General features: G+C 41.3%; 1 protein-coding gene and 1 pseudogene across 8 annotated transcripts in view; one reads left to right on the top strand and one right to left on the bottom strand.

Annotated features, from left to right (window-relative positions):
• Positions 1-16,808, bottom strand: part of NSD1 (nuclear receptor binding SET domain protein 1) — a 176,995-nt gene that overhangs the window by 19,065 nt on the left and 141,122 nt on the right. For all 7 annotated transcript variants that reach the window (XM_015141499.3, XM_015141502.3, XM_015141497.3 and 4 more), the window contains 3 exons: positions 12,158-12,314; positions 10,287-10,492; positions 6,362-6,474 (listed from right to left, as the gene is read on the bottom strand). In XM_015141499.3, the coding sequence (XP_014996985.2) occupies positions 6,362-6,474; positions 10,287-10,492; positions 12,158-12,314 (476 nt within the window). The remainder of the gene's footprint in view (positions 1-6,361; positions 6,475-10,286; positions 10,493-12,157; positions 12,315-16,808) is intronic.
• LOC699121 (protein arginine N-methyltransferase 1 pseudogene) lies at positions 13,404-15,591 on the top strand (annotated as a pseudogene). The gene has a single exon (XR_001445680.3). The product of XR_001445680.3 is annotated as a protein arginine N-methyltransferase 1 pseudogene (transcript).

Here is a 16,808-nt window from a genome sequence, read left to right as displayed (position 1 = left end):
GATCACGGGGTCAGGAGATCAAGACCATCCTGGCTAACATGGTGAAACCCCATCTCTACTAAAAATACAAAAAATGAGCCGGGCATGGTGGCGGGCACCTGTAGTCCCAGCTACTTGGGAGGCTGAGGCAGGAGAATGGTATAAGTAAACCCAGGAGGTGGAGCCTACAGTGAGCCTAGATTGTGCCATTGCACTCCAGCCTGGGTAACAAGAGCAAGACTCGGTCTCAAAAAATAAATAAATAAACTAGGTTTCTGCTCTTGCCACCTGGTGGTGCCACATTTGCTGCTACAAAAAAATAGGCATTATTCTTCCTTCCTTTTTTTGAGAGGGAGTCTAGCTCTGTCACCCAGGCTGGAGTGCAGTGGTGGGATCTTGGCTCACTGCAACCTCTGCCTCCCGGGTTCAAGCGATTCTCCTGCCTCAGCCTCCCAAGTAGCTGGGACTACAGGCACGCACCACCAAGCCCGGCTAATTTTTGTATTTTTAGGAAAGATGGAGTTTCACTATGTTGGCCAGGCTAGTCTCGATCTCCTAACCTTGTGATCTCCTGACCTCAGGTGATCTGCCTGCCTCGGTCTCCGAAAGTGCTGGGATTACATGCCTGAGCCACCACGCCGGGCAAAAGCACTATTCTTAAGTGGCAAATTAATGGCATGAAATCATCTGTGCGTAATTTGAGTTCCTCTATGCCTCCTGCATCAGCCTCACAAGTAGCTGGGACTACAGGCAGGTATCACCACATCCTGCTTATAATTTAAAATCTTTTATTTTTTATTTTTTTTTGAGACAGAGTCTTGCTCTGTCCCCCAGGCTGGAGTGCAGTGGCACGATCTCGGCTCACTGCAAGCTCCGTCTCCTGGGTTCAGGCCATTCTCCTGCCTCAGCCTCCCGAGTAGCTGGGACTATAGGCGCCCGCCACCGCACCCGGCTAATTTTTTGTATTTTTAGTAGAGACGGGGTTTCACCGTGGTCTCGATCTCCTGACCTTGTGATCCGCCCGCCTCGGCCTCCCAAAGTGCTGGGATTACAGGCGTGAGCCACTGCGCCCGGCCTTAAAATCTTTTAAAAGGACTATAGCAATGTCACTCATGGATTAATTTAGAAGCAGTGCTGGTGCTCAAAAATATAGTGAAAGTCTGGTAAGGTACAACATGAAGGTCAAACAGTTATTGTAATACCAAAGTCATTAATGTAGAGGTTTTAACAAATACTAGCAATAATAAGGAAAGACAACAAATGTTCTAATACAATAATGGATTTGTGCATGAGAATGTATCTCCCCTCATTTCATATTATTTCAGTGGAAACAGTCAAATTTAGTCTTCTGAGACACAAACCACACAAAAAATTGGACTGTTCAGGAACTGTGTGATTTTGAATAAATTACTTGCAAGACTATTGTGAGAATAAGAAATATATGTATAGTACAGCACCTAGCTGCCTCTGAAACATGGTAGACATATTAAATTCTTCCTTTCTTATATAATGTCCTTATGATTGTTTCTCTCATATCAAATATTCTAGATTACTCATTCCAGTCCACCTAAAATCACTTTTTTTTTTTTTTTTGAGACGGAATCTTGCTCTTTCCCCTGGGCTGGAGTGCAGTGGCGCAATCTCAGCTCACTGCAAGCTCTGCCTCCTGGGTTCATGCCATTCTTCTGCCTCAGCCTCCCGAGTAGCTGGGACTACAGGCGCCCGCTACCACACCTGGCTAATTTTTTGTATTTTCAGTAGAGACGGGGTTTCACCTTGTTAGCCAGGATGGTCTTGATCTCCTGACCTCGTGATCCGCCTGCCTCGGCCTCCCAAAGTGCTGGGATTACAGGCGTGAGCCACTGGGCCCGGGCTAAAATCACTACTTAAAAGTTATTTCTATCCTCTAAATTTTCAAATGCTTTCATTTCTTGCATTTTATTATTTGCCTGCTCCCCTTTAATATTATAAAATCTACAATCTGGATATATACTGTCATCAAACCATTTTTCTATCAAAATTTAACAGGAGGAGGCAGGTGCAGTGGCTCACATCTGTAATCCCAGCACTTTCGGAGGCAGAGACTGGAGGATTTTTTGAGCCCAGAAGTTCAAGACCAGCCCGGGCAACACAATGAAACCCTATGTCTACAAAAAATTTTTAAAGCTTAGCCGGGCATGGTGTCAAGTGCTTGAGGTCCCAGCTACTCAGGAAACTATAGTGGGAGGATCATGTAGGCCTGCAAGACACTCCAGTCTGGGTGACGAGCAAGATGCTGTCAGTGGGGAAAAACTGCCCCCACTGCCAAATCGGTTCCTAGATTCATCAAATACTGGTTGAGGTTTGGAAACTTCTTGTTAACGGAGAAATACCCTCAACATATGCAACTGGAAGCCATAAGGCATAAGGCTTACAATATCTAAGGCAAATTCTAAGGGGATAGACAACAGCTAATCTCAGTCACCCAAGACTACAACACCTGAATAGGGCATTTGAACATTCACTTCTGATTCAAAGTATTTTTACCTGAACTATATATTTCTCTCTATAAATATATGTTTTTGTTTTGAGACAGGGTCTTACTCTGTCCCCCAGACTGGAGTGCAGCAGCACAATCACAGCTCACTGCAGTGTTGACTTTCCAGGCTCAGGTGATTCTCCCACCTCAGCCTCCCAGGTAGCTGGGACAACAGGCACCTAGAAATTTTTTTTTTTTTTTTTTTTTTTTTGTAATTTTTGTAGAGACTGGGTTTTGCTCTGTTGCCCAGGCTGGAAAATATATGTTTTAATCATTGTTTATCAACTGCTCTAACCTGTTATTAACCCAAAAATAAGTTTCATACTTATCATATCATAAACCAAAAGCAAACCAACAAAAGAAATCCCACATGGTTAAGAACAAAGACATGGATATGTAATTCTAAGTACATCTCACTATAGATCAGGAGTTAAGTAACTTTTCTGTAAAGGGTCAGAAAGTAAATACTTTAGGCTTTGCAGGCCATATATCTCCATATGTAGCTCGACTCTGCCACTGTAATATAAAAGAAGCCATATGTAATATGTGAATGAAAAAGCATGCCTGTATTCCAATAAAATTTTCTGGATACTGATTGAAAGTTGAATTTCATATAATCTTTATGTGTCACAAAACCTCTTTTCTGCCAACCACTGAAAAATGTAAAAACAACCTGTAGCTCAAGAGTATTACAAGAATAGGCAGTAGACCAGATTTGCCCATGAACCGTAGTTTGCCAATGCTTGCTCTAGATCCTTTTCCTGGAAATGTTTATTAAAAAAAAAAAAAAAAAAAAGTGGAGGGAAGAAGTTGGCCTTTAAATTCTTGATGAGATCACTCACAGGAAACTGCTGTCTCAATAGCTCAATATGGTTGATATGGTAACTCTAAAATGCCTACCTTGCTGTTATCTGACTCTTAGGACTATGTGAATAGAATTATTTTCCATTTCTGAGGCCTAAAAACTATGTTCTGAGATTATATGTCACATACATTGTGAGACTCATTTAGATCCAATTATAGGTTTTGAAATTCTTAATTTCAGAATTTGTAATTATTTGTAAGGAATAATAGTTTATGACTTTTTTCGTTCTTTGTTCTTTTTTTAATCTAATCTCGGTATGGATATTTTATGACATTTAAAGTAATAATCGAAAGGCCAGGAGTGACAGCTCATGCCTATAATCCCAATAATTTGGGAGGCCAACGTGGGAAGATAACCTGAGGCCAGGATATCGGCCTAGGCAACATAGTGAGATCCTCATCTCTAATAAAGGAAAAAAAAAAAAAATTGGGCCAGGCACGGTGGCTCACGCCTGTAATCCCAGCACTTTGGGATGTCGAGGCAGGCGGATCACCTGAGGTCAGGAGTTCAAGAGCAGCCTGGCTAACATGGTGAGACCCCATCTCTACTAAAAACACAAAAATTAGCCGGGTTTGGTGGCACACACCTGTAGTCCCAGCTACTTGGGAAGCTAAGGCAGGAAAATGGGTTGAACCCAGAAGATGGAGGTTCAGTGAGCTAAGATCATGTTACTGCACCCCAGCCTGGGCAACACAGCAAGACTCTGTCTCAGGGAAGAAAAAAATTGGAAAAAAAAAAAAAAAAAAAAAAAGCCTTCAGAAGCAGTGTTTATGACTTTTATCCCTTTTTAGAGGTCTTCCAAAGTTTGAAAAGAAAACATTCTTATTTAAAAGAATAAAATTCAGGCCAAGTGTGGTAGCTCACACCTGTAATCGCACCTCTTTGGGAGGCTGAGGTGGGTGGATTGCTTTGAGCTCAGGAGTTCAGGACAAGCCTGGGCAACATGGTGAAACTCCAACTCTACAAAAAATACCAAAATCAGCCAGGCGTTGGTGGCTCAGGTCTGTAATCCCAGCTACTTAGGAGACTGAGGCAGGAGAATTGCTTGTGCCCAGGAAGCAGAGGTTGCAGTGAGCCAAAATTGTGCCAATGCACTGCAGCCTGGGTCACAGAGTGAGACCCTGTCTCAAAGAAACACACAAAGAACAAAACTGATTCTGTCTTGTAAATACCATATAAGTCCATCAGACGAAATCTAAGACACAGTATGGAATCTTAGTGTTCTTACATTCTTACATTTCCTGTATCTTGTAACTTACTACTTCATCATTACACATTATTACTCATCATAATCCACAACTATGCTAAGGAAGACGGAAATAATAAGAAAAGGGAAACACAATGGAATCACATATAAGCACGACAAAATAGTGAAATAAACTGTCACACTTTAGACTTCTCACAGTATTACCCAAAGTACTGCATTGTCGTTTAAAAAAGTATAAAAGACTGTCTACTACACTTGAGGAAAGGAGTTTAAAAATAAAAAAGCAAAGCAAGTATAAAACACTGGGGATACGATCTTGAAGGTCTGCTTTCAGTAGGGTTATCAGATTTAGCAAATAAAAATCCAAGTCATCTAGTTCAATCTGAATTTCTGATAAACAACAAAAGTTTTTCAGTTTAACTATGCTCGATCCAATATTTGAGACAAACGTAAACATACTAGATTCTAAAGATGGTGGTGAAATTAATCTCCAAGTAACATCTCAGATTATCAGTCTTCAGAAACACACAGCCAGGTGTGGTGGCTCATGCCTGTAATCTCAGCACTTTGGAGGCTGAGGCGGGTCAATCACCTGAGGTCAGGAACTCGAGACCACCCTGGCCAACACAGCAAACCCCCATCTCTACTAAAAATACAAAAATTAGCCACATACAGTGGTGTGCGCCTGTAATCCCAGCTACTGGGGAGGCTGAGGCAGGAGAACTGCTTGAACCTGGAAGATGGAGGTTGCAGTGAGCCAAGATTGCGCCACTTCACTCCAGCCTTGAAGACAGAGGGAGACTCCATCTCAAAAACAAACAAACAAAAAACAACACACACACACACACACACACACAAAGGACAAGTGAACAAATAATGCATTTCTAAGAACAAAAAAGAAACAGGGTATTCTCATCCAGGAACAATGCCATCAAAGATGTTTTACAAGAACAACCTGAGTAACCTCCTTTTCTCAACAGGCCTAACAATATTCTTTCATGTTTTATGATACTTGAACATCACCACTAACTTATCTGATAAAAGGAGGTTTGTAAAAAGGATTTAGTAAATATTAGGTTGGTGCAAAAGTAATTGAGGTTTGCCATTAAAAGTAATGACAAAACTGCAATTATTTCAGCAACAACATAACACTAACATTTCTAATAAATTTGTTCTCCACTGTCTCTTTAAAAAATATTTAAAATACAAAGGCTCCACTGGACCCAGATGATAATGGTGATGACTATTTTACTAGTTAGATTAAAGGCTAGGTGCACTTAAAATTAATTTTCCTGACATTGGTAATCCTGGCAATGTGCTAGGAATGGTGCTCTGGTACTTGTTTCTTATCTTCTTTTTTTCTTTTTTTTTTTTGAGACGGAGTTTTACTCTCGCCCAGGCTGGAGTGTAGTGGCACGATCTCGGCTCACTGCAACCTCTGCCTCCCGGGTTCAAGCATTTCTCCAGCCTCAGCCTCCCGAGTAGCTGGAACTACAGGCACCCGCCACTACGCCAGGCTAACTTTTGTATTTTTAGTAGAGAAGGGGTTTCACCATAATGGCCAGGCTGGTCTCAAACTCCTGACTGCAGGTGATCCACCCGCCTCGGCCTCCCAAAGTGCTGGGATTACAAGCGTGAGCCACCACGCCCGGCTATCTCTTATCTTCTTTAAAGCTCATACCTCTACCTAAAACGAACTATGCTTGTGCTTCCATTCTTGTCATGAACAGAGTGGGAAGAGCCAGCTATTCCGTTTCTCTCCAGAGAAGGTCCCCCAAGATTTTCTCCTCACCTTTATATGTTTATAAGGTGGTGGTTTCTTGTCATTCTTTCGGTCTTCCTGCAGCTGTCTTAGCTCTTTTTGGGCCTTTAATTCCTCAAACCTTGCTGCAGCTTCCTGAAGAGCTATGAAAACAGACAGCACAAGTCACTTTCAAATCTCTGGATGGAATTATTTATTTATTCACTTATTTTTTACTTTTTCCTCTTTAAGTTGGAGAAACTCTATTTTTTACACAAAAATTGACCAACGCTATATGAAAAAGAAAACACATAACAGCTATTTTCAAACAGGTAATGTAGTCCGAAGGGTATTCAGACATAGTATTAAGACAAAACATAATCTAGAACTAAATGGCTATACAGACTACCACCCTTTAGATCACGGGTGTCCAACCATTTGAATACGAGGACTTTTTTGCTTATCTGTGGTGGTGGATATCATAAAAATTATGCACTGATTTTTTCTTTTTTTTTTTTAGCTCATCAGTTATTGTTACTGTTAGTGTATTTTATGTTTGGCCTAAGACAATTTTTCTTCCAATGTGGCCCAGGGAAGCCAAAAGATTAGACAACCGTGCTTTAGATGAGAAAACAATAAACAGCTAAATGACTTTAAAAAGCCCACAGATACCATCTCCTAACAACTACACTTCATCTGCTTAGCAAAGTCACTGCCTTTAGGCCTTTCTTTCCTCAGTCCTAAACCTCGCACTTTTGGAAACATGCTACTTCTTAGGCAGAAATTCAAAGTTGAAGCTTTGTTCTCCTTCTTGCCTCTTATCCTAAGACTTGTTTTGTAAATATAAACTATTAGCTCTAATCATACACAGACCTTCATAAATAATCTACACTCAAGTCCTGTACTTTTTTTTTGAGACAGGGTCTCACTCTAAAATCCTGGTTGGAATGCAAGGGCACAATCACAGCTCACTGCAGCCTCGACCTCCTAGGCTGAAGTGATCCTCCCACCTCAGCCTCCCGAGTAGCTGGGACTATAGGCATGTACCACCATGCCAGGCTAATTTTTTTGTAGAGACAAGGTTTTGCCATGTTGCCCAGTCTGGCCTCAAACTCCTAAGGTCAAGGTATCTGTTTGCCTCAGCCTCCCAAAGTGTTAGGATTACACACATGAATCACTGTGCCCGGCCCCTGTATTTTCTCATGCTTAAAAGATTGCAATATCTGAAAAGTCCAACAAAATCTTAAGATTCTCATCCTGCACTTAAAACTGTAATTCACTATTCTTCACCCACATTAAAAACTCTGAGAGTCCCATTCTTCCCACTTTCTCTGTGCCTTTCTCCAAGCTCTGTCATCCTTTAAAGAAACTCTCCCCTCTGACCCATCCTTTTTCTTCATTTCCTTGTTTGTATGTGTTCCATGGAGTCATCTAAATTGTCCTAAAATGTGTCCTTTCCAGGAGAATCATCTAAATTGTCCTAAAATGTGTTCTTCTAAGGAGGCAGACTAGGACATTATTCAGCATGTCCTAGTCTACCTCCTTAACATCTATCCAACATAAATCATATTCTTCATCCCCATGAACAATTCACTGTTAGTCTCATTCTTTCTTTCTTTCTTTCTTTCTTTCTTTTTTGGTGGTGGTGAGGGCAGGGGGTGGGTGGGTAGACACAGAGTCTCGCTTGCTCTGTCGCCCAGGCTGGAGTGCAGTGGCATTAGCCTCTGTCTCCCGGGTTCCAGCGATTTTCCTACCTCAGCCTCCCGAGTAGCCGGGATTACAGGTGCGCATCACCATGCCCAGCTAATTTTTTAAAATTTTTAGTAGAGACAGGGTTTCAATGTGTTGGCTAGGCTGGTCTCGAACTCCTGACCTCAAAGGATCCACCCGCCTAGCCTCCCAAAGTACTGGGATTATAGGCGTGAGCCACCTTGCCCAGCACAGTCTCGTCATTTCTGCCTCTCACTGATTTTCCCACGTGCAGCCTCTCACCTTTTAAACGGCCCAACAATGTCGCAGGCTGAAGTTTTTAAAACTCTGCTCTAATTAGGGATCTGGTTAGATCTTCATCCTTTCAGGAAAATAGCCCAGCACTCCCTCAACCATGTGCTGAAACCATCCCAAATACTTGGAGGTTGCTAACTCAGGATTTTATTAACAGATTCAACATGTGCTTTCCCATGTGATGTCTTCTTGATAAAATGTATCACATTTTAAGTCCTTTTCCTTCTTCAAAGTCAGTGTAGAGGTTAAGAGTTTAGATTCTGGCCCTATTATCAGAGTGAGAAACCTTCCTCTATCACTTACTGGTATTGATACATTGGGGGCAAGTACTTAAACATTAATGTGCCTCAGTTTCCTCACCTGCAAGATCAGGATGGTATCTACCTCATAGGGTTATCATAAGCACTTAAAGCAGAAAATAAATAATGAACAGGGTCTGGCAAACAAAAATGGTAATTATTATTATTATGATTCATTCCTCAGAGTCACTTAGTAATCATCTATGACTTCCAAACATTGCTCCCCAGCTTCCTCTTGCTCTGTTCCCACAGCATATACAATGCACACTTCTGCCACAATATTAACAATACCAAATCCCAGCAGATATTTCGACTGCTGGTATCTATTTCAGATTCCCCTGCAAAAATACAAGTTCCAAGAAGTCAGAGGCACCTAGAAACCCCCTCACTGACGCAGAATCTCAGAGCTTAGGCAGGCTCAGACCTGAGGTATTCCTTATACTCCACCTTCTCCCCCAACCTCAGTGGTGGCCAGCTCTGTGCAGGCCAAAACACTGGTCACTTGATCCCTGACCACCTGAGATTACAAGACTCAAGACCCCAGCTCCTCAAGTATTAGTACTAATAGCACAGTATTATGTATTTTTGTATTAGCAGTAGAACTGATAGATAGCCCATATCTCTGTATAGAAACCACAAGACAAACAGGTTAAGTGAGGAGCTACTAAAATAACATGTGGCAAACAGAACCTTTGTTAAACTTGTTCCCTATCGACATTACTCTCATTCCCTAACCAGGAAGCTTTACCTGCTTAGAATCTTCTTCCATGCCACTTGCTTAGAATCCCTTTTCATCTCACCCTATAGACAAAATCTTACACAGATGCTCCTCATGTTAACAACTGGTTTACCTGGATATAACCCCATCATAAGCTGAGGAACATAATGGAAGTGCATCATTGTAAAGCTGTAAGTTGGACCATTTTGAGTTCGGAATCATTTGTACTTTAAGGACCAAATATAATAAATAGCAAGAGATATATTATCTTTCGAAGGACAGCTAGAGGAAGAAGGTAATTACCACTAAGGGGATACCAATTATGTACTCTGCAGGGACACTTTTTGTAATCCCACTGAATTCCAAGAGCAAACTTTCTCCATTATATGATAAGAGAAAACCAGGTTCAAAGTTGATTCGACCACCTGGTAAGTAGTAAAACTAGTTCTGCTGATAACAGGGTACCCTGCCTTCATTGCTAGGCCAGTTTACAAAACTTTATTTTGATTCAGAGCATTTATGCTTTGACCTTTACTAGTTTGCTCTACAATATCTGGTGAATTTTGTTTCTTTCCAACAAGCTTTAAAAAAGAAAGAAAAGACTAAACTCCTTGGAGCCAATGTAGCTCTGCTAGAGATCTGAGCCTCTGTCTAGCAAACTGAAGTGTTTCCTCTATGAAATAGTTTCAAAACTCCATTATTTGATGGAATGCTGACAAAGCAACTGATAAGTCAAAAAAAAGCTCAAGGAAATTCTAATTAAGTAAAGATTAAGGTTCAAAAATAATGAGTTACATGGGTCAACTTCCTTGCAAAATACGGTATTTGTAGCCACATAATACCCTGAGAGGACAAAGGCAGTTTCAAAATGGAGCATATGTGAATTCTAAAACAGAGCAGACACTCAGGCAACAGAGGTATATGTTTGCCTGAGAAACAAAAAGGGTAAAGTTACCTTTTTTATATGTCCCATCCACTCCTTTGCCCATCTTATCCTTGCTGCTCACATCACCCTCCATATAAGGGAAGACTCGGGCCTGGTGAGTCCACAAGTAGTCATTAGATCCAAAAAAGAGGACAGGGAACTCTCCCACATCATGTCTCATCTTATCAATGTTGGAAGGAACAGCTCGAGGATGGCAGATCTCAGCTGGCCACCACCTGGGAAAGGTGAAAAGGAGAAGGGAAACCTCTAGAAAGCTGCAAAGCATTAGGAAAATAATCTACTCATATAAGAGTAAGGATTAGCAATGTCTGTCTGTCCACATTGAAGTCCATCTTACGGCATTCTTACAACCTAACTAGAACACAAACAATTGTATGTGCTAGAAGTTGGAAAACCCCTGCCCACATTCTTATATAGGCACACACTCCCTTAGACTCAATTATTCAACTTCAAGGACTCTACCTAAAGGAAATAATGATATAGGAGCAGACATTTATGACAATAACATTCACTGAAGCATTATAAGAAGGAAAAACTGGAAAAAATATAAATGCTCAACATCAAGAAAATAATAGTATTACCCATGGTATACTATACAAAATAAAATACAATTTGGCCTTTAAAAAGGAAACTTTCAATAATTATGGAAGAACAGCACCAAGAAGTCAAAACACAAACATATACAAACAAAATCAAAGAATGTAAATTACTACACAACCATTTTAGGGAGACAATATGTTATTACCTATTAAAGCTGGAAACCTCTATCTACCTACTTTACTCCAGAGAATGCCCTAGAGAAGGCCCTAAGTATATAAACCAAATATATACTTGTATATAAGTATATACTTATAATCAAGGTCCCAAGTATATAAACCAAGAAAAACTGACCAAATGTTCACAGTCCAAACAGTAAAATGGGTAAGTGAACTAGACATTATGTGACTGTATAAAGGAACAGTGAACTAAGAATGAACCAGCATACTATACTATGATGAATCTCAGGGGCACAAAAGTGAATGAAAAAAGTTGCAGAAAAATATATCAACAATAATTCCTTTACATAAAGGTCTAAAACATACCAAAGAAAACATTAAACTCTCACAGAAGGGCGAAGGAATGAAAAACCTAAAATTTAGTACAGTGATTACCTCTGGGGGTAGGAGAGAATGGAATCAGGGCATGGAACAGACCTCAAAAGTACCAATAGTGTTCTATTTATTTAAGTGGAAGGTACATACACAGGTGACACTTTTGTTATTCTTTAAAATTATGCATGTTACATCCTTTGTGCTTTCCACATTCAATCAAAATATTTTTAAAAAGAAAAAATGGCTGGGCACAGTGGCATGTATCTGTAGTCCCAGCTACTCAGGAGGCTGAGGCAGCAGGATCGCTTAAGCCCAGAAGTTTGAAGTTGCAGTGAGCAATGATCACACCACTGCACTCCAGCCCGGGTGACAGAGGATACCCTGTCTCAAAACAAACAACCCAAGACACAAAACAGTAATAATCTGTAAAGACAGTTATTTTGGATGGTGGGGGGACATAACTGTGGATTGATACATCTGGGAGTACATATGCTGAAGTGTTAACAATGTACCTGCCTTATGAGATTATTAGTGTGTTTTCATTAAAAAAAACTTTCCAAAAAATACATAAAAGAAAAAAAAATTTTCCACAAAGAACACGTATCATTCCTATAATTGCAAATCATAAAGTTAGGTTTCTTTTCCTATAAGGAAAAACATCAATAAGAAGAGGGGAGGAGTACCACGCCTAATTAAGTAGATCATTGGAAAATACGTTAAGCATTGTATCTGAGAGGTCTTAAGAAACAGAGGATAGTAAAAGAAATGAGTGCTATTCTCCAGGATTACCTGTATCGTCCAACTTTTACCCAGACAATCTCCCTGTAGTGTGGCTTTTTGCCTGCCTTACAGTCATTGCAATACCAGTTTCCTTCAGGGATATCAATGTTCAGGCATTCACGATGAAAAGCAGCAGGGCAAGAATCACAGCACAGAAGGCTGCCTCCTGTGGGAATAAAAAAAAGTGGCATTCAGACCACAATACCGCATTTAAGAACCCAGTTAAAATAGCTTTTGCTCAGCTCTTAACCAGCTTAGGGCTTATTAGTTTAACTGGTTATCCAGAAAATCTATGCTGAAGAAGTATTCCCGCTCCAACATTCCTGAACACTGCTCCCCTGAAAGCTTGTTAGATTCACAGCTAATAAACATGAGACCCTATTGGCAAAATTAAGTTAAAGCAATGAAGTCACAAGGAAACCTGTAAAAGTCATGTATGTGTAGATCCATACACACATATATATATTTTTCTTTCTCTTCACTAAAAGACATACTAAATAAAAACATTATCAGTGACACACAATGACCAAAGTATAAACAGCATAAGCTTTATTTAACTCTAGTCAGGTTCAGATTGGAATTCTAGCTCTAGGACTACATGGCTTTGAGAAATTCACTTTCCTTGCTGAGCTACAATTTCCTCAGCGGTAAGGAGTTTTCTCTAATAAACAATAACCACATTTGTTTGAGGACTCACCTAGCTAATAAATCACCTAGTAGCAGCTGACACATAAGTAGTAACTCTATATGGTTAGTTTCTTCCCTCCTTTTAAAATTACTAACTTTTGGGCTGAGCGCAGTGCCTCAGGCCTGTAATCCCAACACTTTGGCAGGTTGCGGCGGGTGGATCACCTGAGGTCAGGAGTTACAGAATACCCCGGCCAACAGGGTGAAACCCCCTATCTACAAAAAAATTAGCCAGGTGTGGTGGCACATGCCTGTATTCCCAGCTACTTGGGAGGCGGAGACACGAGAATTGCTTGAACCTGGGAGGTGGAAGTTGCAGTGAGCCGAGACCGAAACACTGCACTCCAAGCAGGGTGACAGAGCAAGACTCTTGTCTCAAATAAATAAATATATAAAATATAAATACTTTCAAAACACAGTAGTTTCAACAGATAGGCAGGCATTTTATTTTGTTGCCAAAAAGAAATGAGCCACACTGTTGCCAGAAATGAGCATGCTTCAGACATGCTAAACTCAAACATGTAATTCCAAGTTTTACCCTGAAGAGGGGAGTAAAGCCTTAGCAAAGAATATATTTGAGTTAATCTTGTTCTCACTGTGCTTCTTTCACCTCTTAAAATCCTACTATAGAAAAAGGCGGGGGTCTCGGCGACCGGAGGAGTTAGGAGGCGTGGGTGAAGATGGCGGCCGCCGAGGTCGCGAACTGCATCATGGAGGTGTCCTGTGGCCAGGCGGAAAGCAGCGAGAAGCCGGACGTCGAGAGCATAACGTCCAAAGATTACTACTGTGACTCCTACGCCCACTTCAGCAACTCCATGTTTCACAACCATCACCTCTTCAAGGACAAGGTAGTGCTGGATGGGGGCACGGACACAAGCATCCTCTGCATGTTCGCCGCCAAGGCCGGGCCCGCAACGTCATCGGGATCGAGTGGTTCCACTAGCTCTGAATATGCGGTGAAGATTGTCAAAGCCAACAAGTTAGACCACTTGGTGACCATCATCAAGGGGAAGGTGGCGGAGGTAGAGCTCCCGGTGGAAAAGGTGGACATCATCATCAGCAAGTGGATGGGCTAACTGCCTCTTCTAGGAGTCCATGCTCAACACCGTGCTCCACGCCCTGACAAGTGACTGGCGCCCAATAAGCCTCATCTTCCCAGACCGGGCCACACTGTATGTGACGGTCATCGAGGACCGGCAGTACAAAGCCTACAAGATCCACAGGTGGGAGAACGCTTACGGCTTCGAAATGTCTTGCATCAAAGATGTGGCCATCAAGGAGCCCCTAGTGGACCTCAAACAGCTGGTCAACAACGCCTGCCTCATAAAGGAGGTAGACATCTACACCGTCAAGGTGGAAGACCTGACCTTCACCTCCCCGTTCTGCCTGCAAGTGAAACAGAATAACTACGTGCACGCCCAGGTGGCCTACTTCAACATCGAGTTTATGCACTGCCACAAGAGGACCGGCTTTTCCATCAGCCCCGAGTCCCTGTACAAGCACTGGAAGCAGATGGTGTTTTACATGGAGGACTACCTGACCTTGAAGACAGGCGAGGAGATCTTCAGCACCATCGGCATGTGGCCCAACGCCAAGAACAATTGGGACCTGGACTTCACCGTCAACCTAAATTTCAAGGGCCATCTGTGCAACCTGTCCTGCTCCACAGACTATAGGATGCGCTGAGGGCCGACTCTCCTACCCTGCACAGGCCCAGGGGCTGAGCGCTCCTAGACGATTGTGGGGCTCCCCCTTCCTCTCTCTCCCTCCCTCCGGCAGAGGAAGCTTTAGGGGCCTGGGCTGGGGGGATGGGGAGGGCACATCATGACTGTTTTTCATGACTTATGTTTTTATATGGTTGCATTTATGCCAATAAATCTTCAGCTGGGAAAGAACCAAAAAAAAATTCCTACTCTAAACATACTTCTGTTGGCACTTTATATATAATTTATTCCCATGCTGACTTTTGCTTTTTTTGTGTGTTTTAAACAGTCCAGAGATCTTTTATTTTTTTTAACACCTATGATGCCATGAATTCATAGGGAATAGGTTCCAGCAGCTCAGGCTCCTTCCCATTGGTTCTCACAGTATGCTTCTCTGAGTGGAGCAGGCTTGTGCTTCAGTTGAACCCAGGTAACTTTCTCTTCGGCTTCTTTTTCTGATCATTTTCCTTCACACGTTTCAGGAAGCTATCTTGGCTCTTAGAGTGCTTAATGTGCTCAATATGCACACTGAATCTTTTGCCAAGAATCTTGCCCTTGTTTACAACAATGCCAACAGCATGCTGGGTAACATTGTAGACTCTTTCAGTTTTGCCATGGTAACACTAGTGGGGCATTCCTTTTTGAAAAGTACCCATTCCCTTGATGTCTACAATATCACCTTCCTTATAGATTTGCATATATGCGGCCAAAGGAACAACTCCATGTTTTGTAAAAGGCTGAGAGAACATGTATCAGGTGCCTCTCCTCTTTCCCTTTGTGTTTTGACATTTTGGCGAATTACAGGAAGATGGCAGTTCCGGCCAAAAGGACCTTTACTTACTAATTCTCTTCAACAAGCTCTTAAAATAAGAGTGGAAGTTTTATTTACTTTTGTTGGGGCCAGGGGTGTGTTTCAGATCAGACTCCTACTTCAACTGGAAAAGCTCACCTTTTGTCTGTATTGTATAGTGAAGCTCAAATTCAGAGTAAGATTACATTTGGAAATGTATCTGCTGCTAAAAAACAAGTCTGAAGAACAATTATACAGTCCCAAACTCTATTTAGCTATTTTGGTAATCAAATAATCTAAGAATGGTACACTAACAGTGACATAAATTCAACTAGCCCAGTGGCAGGATACCTTCTGCAACATTCCTATCTATGCTTAGTCACTTGCTGAATTACAACTTGTTTAGTCTGCTTACATAGTCTTAGGAGAAAAATCTTCCTTTCATTAAACTGGCATTCATGATGCACTAGAAATATTTCATGTACAAAAAGGCACTCAAAGAAGGATATAACACTAAAAGAAACCTGGATAAAAGAAAACCCACTGAATAAATGTCAAAGGTCAGAGCTGAGGGGACAAAGTGGCAAGCACCTCTGTATTTCAGGACACAGCACAATGCAGATTGAACTGAGGAAGAACATGAGGGAAGAAATCAATAGAACTACTCTGGGTAGATAGATGGGAAGCAAGGAAGGAGGGTCTATCTAGCGACACTAGAGGTAATGTATAGGAGAAAGCTGAAAAACCAGGAAGAGAGAAGAGGGAAACCTGCATGAGCCATTAAAATGAAGATGAAATGAGACACTTGGTGGAAGAGGGAAAGAAAGAGAAAATGCGTTTTAAACATACCGCTAAATTGAAAGGGTCCAATTCCTCACAATTTGAAATTTACCAATTATCCTACTACCTGGATTAACTACCTTTAAGGGGGAAAAACAGTTGTAAGACTATTTTCTATCCCTGTTCACTAACCGCAGGATAATCTTAGTTTATGGGAGCAGTCCTTGGGCTTTTTGGCCTCAGGCTTTCCTTGAATTTATAGGACCACATTATGCTCTTGAAAATTACAAAGAAACCCAAAGTGTTTTTGTGTATACAGGATATACTACAGGTATTTGCCACAGATAAATTTAAAACTAAAAAAATTTTAAGTTTCTAAATTCATTTTAAGTATCTAATTCATTTTATTATTTTAAAATTTTTATTTCCTAGTTCCTGCAAACAGATACTAAGAATTACTTCATTAAACATGATTAACATTTTAATAAAAACTATATGTTTCCTCATTTTTGTCACACAGGGTGGAGTGCAGTAGCGTGATCTCAGCTCACTGAAACCTCCACCTGACAGGTTCAAGAGATTCTCCTGCCTCATCCTCCCGAGCCACGCCAATGTTTTGTTTTTTTTTTTTTTTTTTTTGGTAGAGATGGGTTTTTTTTGCCAGGTTGGCCAGGCTTGTCTGGAACTCCTGGATTCAACT

Source organism: Macaca mulatta, chromosome 6, assembly GCF_049350105.2.
Source record: "Macaca mulatta isolate MMU2019108-1 chromosome 6, T2T-MMU8v2.0, whole genome shotgun sequence".
NCBI classification, from domain to species: Eukaryota; Metazoa; Chordata; class Mammalia; order Primates; family Cercopithecidae; genus Macaca; species Macaca mulatta.
This window is presented reverse-complemented; position numbering and strand designations above follow the sequence as displayed.